Source organism: Neltuma alba, unplaced genomic scaffold (assembly GCF_004799145.2).
Source record: "Neltuma alba isolate B1F8T4 unplaced genomic scaffold, ASM479914v2 tig00011143_pilon, whole genome shotgun sequence".
NCBI lineage: Eukaryota > Viridiplantae > Streptophyta > Magnoliopsida > Fabales > Fabaceae > Neltuma > Neltuma alba.
In genome coordinates this window covers 86,731-94,948 of record NW_021635878.1, presented here as the reverse complement: position 1 = coordinate 94,948, position 8,218 = coordinate 86,731, and the positions used below count along the sequence as shown (strand labels likewise).

At 39.6% G+C, this 8,218-nt stretch overlaps 2 protein-coding genes across 2 annotated transcripts; both read right to left on the bottom strand.

Moving 5' to 3' along the window:
• Positions 1-2,794: 2,794 nt before the first annotated feature.
• On the bottom strand, positions 2,795-4,312 carry LOC114761871 (uncharacterized). Its single transcript, XM_028951323.1, has one exon. It carries the CDS (start codon positions 4,310-4,312, stop codon positions 2,795-2,797), a length of 1,518 nt encoding a protein of 505 aa, XP_028807156.1.
• Positions 4,313-4,399: 87 nt separating this feature from the next.
• On the bottom strand, positions 4,400-7,759 carry LOC114761870 (UDP-glycosyltransferase 88A1-like). Its single transcript, XM_028951322.1, has 5 exons — positions 6,354-7,759; positions 5,392-5,433; positions 5,129-5,210; positions 4,842-4,980; positions 4,400-4,751 (listed from the first exon to the last, which is right to left on the bottom strand). The coding sequence occupies exons 1-5, from the start codon at positions 7,728-7,730 to the stop codon at positions 4,400-4,402; spliced, it is 1,992 nt and encodes a 663-aa protein (XP_028807155.1). The 5' UTR covers positions 7,731-7,759.
• Between the last annotated feature and the right edge of the window lie 459 nt (positions 7,760-8,218).

Genomic DNA, 8,218 nt, shown 5'->3' with positions numbered 1-8,218 from the left:
AAGATGGAAACAAATACCCCCTTTTACAACTTCGGTGAAGCGTTTAACAACTTAAGTATATGTTTTTCACAACTCAAGTATACCCGTAAGCTAACGGGTCCCTTGCATGCTTGTACCCTCGTTGGAAACGTGTCTAAGATCGGGGAGAAATTTTACAACTCCAGTATATGCATTAACAACATTATTATACGTGTTTACAACTTCAGTATAGGTATTCACAACAGCTTTCTGAAGATGGAAACAAATACCCCCTTTTACAACATCGGTGAAGCGTTTAACAACTTAAGTATATGTTTCTCACAACTCAAGTATACCCGTAAGCTAACGGGTCCCTTGCATGCTTGTACCCTCGTTGGAAACGTGTTGAAGATCGGGGAGAAATTTTACAACTCCAGTATATGCATTAACAACATTATTATACGAGTTTACAACTTCAGTATAGGTTTTCACAACAGCTTTCTGAAGATGGAAACAAATACCCCCTTTTACAACATCGGTGAAGCGTTTAACAACTTAAGTATATGTTTTTCACAACTCAAGTATAACCGTAAGTTAACGGGTCCCTTGCATGCTTGTACCCTCGTTGGAAACGTGTTAAGATCGGGGAGAAATTTTACAACTCCAGTATATGGCTTAACAACATTATTATACTAGTTTACAACTTCAGTATAGGTTTTCACAACAGCTTTCTGAAGATGGAAACAAATACCCCCTTTTACAACTTCGGTGAAGCGTTTAACAACTTAAGTATATGTTTTTCACAACTCAAGTATACCCGTAAGCTAACGGGTCCCTTGCATGCTTGTACCCTCGTTGGAAACGTGTTAAGATCGGGGAGAAATTTTACAACTCCAGTATATGCATTAACAACATTATTATACGTGTTTACAACTTCAGTATAGGTTTTCACAACAGCTTTCTGAAGATGGAAACAAATACCCCCTTTTACAACTTCAGTGAAGCGTTTAACAACTTAAGTATATGTTTTTCACAACTCAAGTATACCCGTAAGCTAACGGGTCCCTTGCATGCTTGTACCCTCGTTGGGAAACGTGTTGAAGATCGGGGAGAAATTTTACAACTCCAGTATATGCATTAACAACATTATTATACGAGTTTACAACTTCAGTATAGGTTTTCACAACAGCTTTCTGAAGATGGAAACAAATACCCCCTTTTACAACTTCGGTGAAGCGTTTAACAACTTAAGTATATGTTTTTCACAACTCAAGTATACCCGTAAGCTAACGGGTCCCTTGCATGCTTGTACCCTCGTTGGAAACGTGTTGAAGATCGGGGAGAAATTTTACAACTCCAGTATATGCATTAACAACATTATTATACGTGTTTACAACTTCAGTATAGGTTTTCACAACAGCTTTCTGAAGATGGAAACAAATACCCCCTTTTACAACTTCGGTGAAGCGTTTAACAACTTAAGTATATGTTTCTCACAACTCAAGTATACCCGTAAGCTAACGGGTCCCTTGCATGCTTGTACCCTCGTTGGAAACGTGTTGAAGATCGGGGAGAAATTTTACAACTCCAGTATATGCATTAACAACATTATTATACGAGTTTACAACTTCAGTATAGGTTTTCACAACAGCTTTCTGAAGATGGAAACAAATACCCCCTTTTACAACTTCGGTGAAGCGTTTAACAACTTAAGTATATGTTTTTCACAACTCAAGTATACCCGTAAGCTAACGGGTCCCTTGCATGCTTGTACCCTCGTTGGAAACGTGTTGAAGATCGGGGAGAAATTTTACAACTCCAGTATATGCATTAACAACATTATTATACGAGTTTACAACTTCAGTATAGGTTTTCACAACAGCTTTCTGAAGATGGAAACAAATACCCCCTTTTACAACTTCGGTGAAGCGTTTAACAACTTAAGTATATGTTTTTCACAACTCAAGTATAACCGTAAGCTAACGGGTCCCTTGCATGTTTGTACCCTCGTTGGAAACGTGTTTAAGATCGGGGAGAAATTTTACAACTCCAGTGTATGGCTTAACAACATTATTTTAAATTTTTACAACTTTAGTATCGGTATTCACAACAGCTTCCTCGAGATGGGGGAAAAAACCCTTTTCACAACTTCGGTTAACCTTTTAACAACGTCAGTATAAGGTTATCACAACGCAGGTATACCTGTTAACCACCTGGTTTACAGGCGTGCTTACGCCCTCTTTAGAAACGTGTTTACGGACTAAACCCACTTCAATATGCGTTCCCAACAGCATTTCCGATAATGACTAAACCCACCATATTACAACTTCAGTAAACCATATAACAACCCCTAAATAACGTTTCAACAACTCGAGTAAAAGTTTAACAACTGTCATAAAACAAAATGATCAGTAATACCCATATTTTTAACTCAGTTCAAATGAAGTTCATATACGATGATCATACTTAAAAACATAAAACATAAGGCAACAATATCAAACATGAATAATAAGGGGACTCGTCTTGCAACTTCTGTCATTGTTAACAACACAGTTAAAGGAAATAACAACTTCAATATAGGTATTTTCCTATAACCAGATCCTTCCTGACAGTACTTACAATCAGTGACAGGCTAACATTAATATTTCATCCCCACTTAATGTTTTCTTGTCACTGACATCAAAATACACATTTCACTGACTATGTGTGACTTACGATGTCGACTTACCACATGACACAACCCTTCATCCAAAAAAATATGAAGAGTTGCAAAATATTTACAAGCCACAACAAAAAATAACCTTTACAAAATAAACCCACACGTGGACTACCAATTTTAACTTGGGTTTGGATTTCTGCATGTTCTTTTACTATGCCCAGGTTCATGACACTGTCCACAGTGGTAAATCTTCCTGTTTTGGAATTGGGATTCCCGCCTCCTAATTCTTGGCCTTCCCGAAGGTCTACTAGTTGTAGGTGGGTATAGCCACACTTGGTTTCCTATATTTTGCAGCATATAATCATTAGGATTAGGCCTGTCAATTGTCACTACTGGAATCATGGTGTTCCCATAAATCTTCTCTTGGGATGTTATTTTATAACAGTCCTCCACAAAATCATACACATTTGCATGAACCACCCTTATTGCAGCACAAGCGTGTGGACACGGAATCCCTGTCATTTGCCATGCAGCACAAGTGCATTCATGTGACTGAACATTGACATATAAGGCTCCACGCGAAGTATGTACACAGACCCTGCCACCTCCATAAGGTTCACCATGCATATGAATCGATCTAGCCACATTTTCCATCACTTTTCCATCAATGTTTGGACCCACACCATTTCTCCAGTTCCTCATTGCCACACTTGCTGCGAACATCTTCCTTGCAACCTTCTCACGATGTTCATGAATAAGTTGGGCAACATTATGCTGCCTTTCCTTTACAATCCAAGCATTGAATGACTCAGCAATGTTCGTTGTTATGTTATCCCACCGTTTATATGCAAACTTGCTCATTGCCCACTTATGAATATCACCATGATTGTTAAGCCACTGAAGTAACTGAGGACTGAAATTTCCCATCCTTGTCATTGCCTTATCAAACTCAACGTTAACCCTTGCATATGCAATGTCATCAAGCAACTTTAATCCAACTTCCTTACTAATACCACTAGTTCTCCTCCTACCTCTGTATAATTTATTCATTTCAGAGCTGAAATTTTCCTTCACATGTCTATAACAGTATGCATGACGGTCACCTCCAAATATTGCTCCAACAGCTCCTATTATTGCATTGTGACGATCTGACACAATAATTAATTGGATTGCACCAACTATCTGTTTTATCATGTTTAAGAACCATGCCCACTCCTCATAAGTCTCTCCTTTCACAATAGCATACGCGAATGGTAACAATTCATTGTCCGCGTCATATGCTGAGGCTGATAGCAGTGTTCCCCTATATGGTCCACTCAAATGTGTTCCATCTATGTACAGTATATGTCTTGCCCCAGACAAAAAACCCTCTATGCAACAACCATATGCTATGAAAACACGCTCAAATATATTGTTAACAGTTGCTACCCATTCAGCTACCGTCTTCTCATCGGTTTCCTTCAATCGTTGACATATCCATGGTATCAACATGTATGACTGTTCAGGCCTCCCTTGTATTTCCTCTAATGCTTTTTCCTTAGCCCTATATGCTTGCTTATATGTCAACTTCACACCATAATCCCTTGCCCAGGTCCTCCTTATTTCATTTGGACGCTTTTCAGTGTGATCCCTTACCTCCTCAATGATAATTGATGATGTCAAGGCTGCTCTTCTACCATGTGTAACTTGCATCATCTCTTGGGCATTATGCACATGTTCATTACTGAGTCGAGTTACAACAAGGAAAGGACTTCTCTTCGCAGCTACTCTTGCTATTATCCGTCAAGGACAACCTTCAACTTTGCATTTCACATGCACACATTCCTCACAATTTTTGACATATTTGTACTCGAAGTTTTCTGCAATACTAAACTTATATACTGCCTTTCTGAATTCTGTGGCATTTGCAAAAGTTTGCTTCTTTCCTAACAACAATTCCTTCCACTTCACAGCATTCATCTCGGGCATTGGTGTTGGTGCAATCTCTACTGTACTTACTAGCCTCACATGACATCCCCCACCGCCTTCTCTTACACAGTCACCCCCATTTTCATCACAAACTGTTCCGTCCATATTATTCTCCCTACTTGACAAAAAACACATTTGTTGTGACAATCCCAAGTAGTTGTCAATGCTGCATGCATAATTACAACTTTTGTTAGCAAATTCACAACAACAATATAACAAATAACAACTAAAATAACCATAAAAAAACAAGTCTCACATTTGTGGATCATCCATTACTTCCGGTGTACTCTCCTTCAATGCTAGATACACATGTGCACTAGTGTCATTATACTGAAAAAGATTATCAACTTCACTATCATCAACCAAATCTACTAATGCCTTATCATCGAGGCTCACTGTATATTTCATGTCACAAATATTAACATCTATATCAAACCATTCCAATATCATTAACCTCAACTCTTCATATCTTATCCCCTGTTTTATCGTTCTAACTCTCACACTCCCACCATTGTATCTCATTTCACCTTCAACATTATTAACAAAGTTTCCACCAAGATGAAAAATCAACGCAAGTGTCTTTGAATATGTTGACCCAATATTGCAACTCATTCTGCATTATACCCTGCAACAAACAAGGAAAATATTTCATCACAATGTCATTTCTGTAAAAAGGATATTTCATAAACCCAACACAACTACTTTCAAAGTTAACAACTTCAATATATCGTTTCACAACTCCACTTTAACTATTAACAACACCCTTCACAACCTCATTACTATGGATATTCAGCCTACTTATATACGTGATCATCGCAGCGCTTCTTCCAATTTCCCTCAGCTACCATCTGCTATCCCAAAAAACAGATCATTATAAACACCGTCCCAGACTAAGCTAACTCTATCACTCACTACCCGACTCATACGTTCCATTCCCACAAGTTAAAAACAACAACCAATACCTCCAGATGAATCAACTTACGATTGCTGTAGCATCGTCTCCCTCTTAAGCTGACAAAACTAACTTGGCCAGAACCCTAACCTTATCTAACAGTAATCAACTCATTTGTTCAGATTGATGACCATTCTCACACCTAAAAAAGAAAAAACCAACACCCCAATATGAAGAACGTATGCCTTACGTAATGCCGCCCCTTACCTACTCTAAACCCTCAACGCCACATACAGAACGCATGACCACCAAAATGAAAAAACAGACCGCAACAGTCATGCATGGAGGATGAAACAGTCATATGATTCCAAAAAAACACTTACCCTTTCGAACCACCACGTTTTCGTTACCTTCGACCTGCTGGAACGCGCACGTTTCTCTCCTTTCCTTCCCGCCTATCTTCCTTCGGTGTGCGGCTTATTGTGGTGCCCATGTGGTGCCCACGCTTTGTAATGGGTGAGGGCGGTTTGGTCTTTTTTGTCTAAGAAAATAATCCCAAAATGGTCTGCTGGTACCAAAACGGGATTACTGAAATTCGGCGGACGTTTTTGGGCTTTTGGAGTTGGAGGTGCATTTTTCTGGCATTTTCCCTTTTCATTATTTGAATATAACAATTATATTGTTTAAAATAAAATTTTAAATATATTATTAAAATGTAAAATATAATCCACGATTTCTTTCAATTTTATTGATTTTACTAATAAACCGAAGTCCGACCAAATGTTTAACTAGACAACTAATACTCTACTTGGTCCACCATTTTACCCCTAAAATCAAAGTAGACAATTGAAAAAGAACCAAACAACACTAAAATACGTGGGATTTTATGAAATTAAGTTTAGCTAACGCAACTCGCGAAGTCCCTCCGTCTCTCGACGCAGCTTCAGCTCCATCATTCAAAGCCTCAACTCGCTTCCTAACCAACTGACCTTTCTCCGATTCCATCAACTCAGTGACTCGCTCTTCCACTTCCACCGCCTCAACCCATCCACCCTCCGACGACGACGACTCGCGCATCCACAACGCAATCTTCATTTCCACCACCATCATCACCCTGTTAAACCTCTGTTCCGCGTACAGGGGCCACGCCACCATCGGCACCCCAGCGACCAGCGCCTCCAACACCGAGTTCCACCCGCAGTGGGTCACGAACCCGCCCACCGACCCGTGATTCAGTACCTCAACCTGCGGTGCCCATTTCTTCACCACCATACCTCTTCCTCTTGTCCGATCCATGAAACCCTCCGGAAGCAAGAAAACCAGATCTGGGTCAACCTGCGACGATACTGCGACACTCTGGGTTTTTTCCGACGGTGGATTCCTCACTACCCACAAGAATCTCTGGCCACTCCCCTCTAATCCACGAGCTATTTCATGCAATTGCTCTCTTGAAAACAATCCCAAACTCCCGAAAGACAAAAACACGACGCTTCTCTGAGGCTGTGAATCTAGCCACTTAAGACATTCATGCTCTGCAACTTTTCCTTTATCACGAGAAATCAAAGGACCCACCGGATAAATGGGCGGCGTTGGACCATCCAGTATACAAAACCCATCAAAAATTGCCCCGAGATACTTGTCTTCCAGAGCTTCAAATGTGTTAACAATAATACCAGCTGTTTTGCGTGCTAGAACCGAGCATTTCAAGAATTCTTCGTAAGCGAAATCATTCCGTTCAAGCACTGGTTCAGGCATGTCCTCGCCGGCTATCGGTGGAAGGCCAGGAATATTGAGATGGGTATCGATTTCTTTGAGGCTCTTATCGGTGGTCCGGTGGATGGTTGGGAGGTAGAGGAAGGTAACGAGGTTGCTGGCACTAGTGGTGAAGAAGTAATAGGTAGGAATGTTGAGTTGAAGAGAAACAGAGATAGCTTCAGAAGCAAAGAAATCTACAATAAATGCGATAATGGCATGAGTTTTAGAGATGGAAATAAGAGCTTGGTGGAGATTGGGGCTGTTAAGGCGAAGAATCTCCAAGATTTCCTTAGGCGGCGTAGAAGGAAGAGGAGGAGACACGGGAGGGAGTTGTTCGAAGACGATGTGAGGATCAACGGAGGTAGAGATGGCGGCGACATAATCGGCAATAGAGGGGTTGGGTGGTGAAGGGAGGAGGATGGTGATTGAAAGAGAAGGTCGGAGGGACAGTATAAGCTTGCTTAGCTCTACTATGGGAACCAAGTGTCCCCACTGCATTTGGGGAAACAGAACTACCGCCTCTTTCATCTCCAGTTGCCGCAAATGCACAATCTAGCTCTGCATCAATGCAATGTATGTGCGCGATATTTAGCGGAGTTCTATTAAATTTTCTTTTGCACAGTGCGGATGACCAAAGGCCGATTATGTTACTGCGTGTTATACTAAATATAAAAACTAATTAAAAATTTTAAATATAAAATTTTAATTCATTTTATTTTTTAAATTTATAATGTATTTTGAAAAACATTCCTATTGATTATAAGATATTTTCACCCCAAGTACAATTTCAATTTATATGATTAAATAAAAGTAATCTAAGAAAGTCAATGCACATTTGTCCCAAATAATTAATTTAATTAATTTTTTCAAACTCCTTAGATTAATTATCTACTTCTTATCTTATTGGAGGTCGTATTTGAAATGATAGAAATAAATTTATTATTTACATTTAATTGAATAAAAATGAAATTAAAAAGACTAAAGGG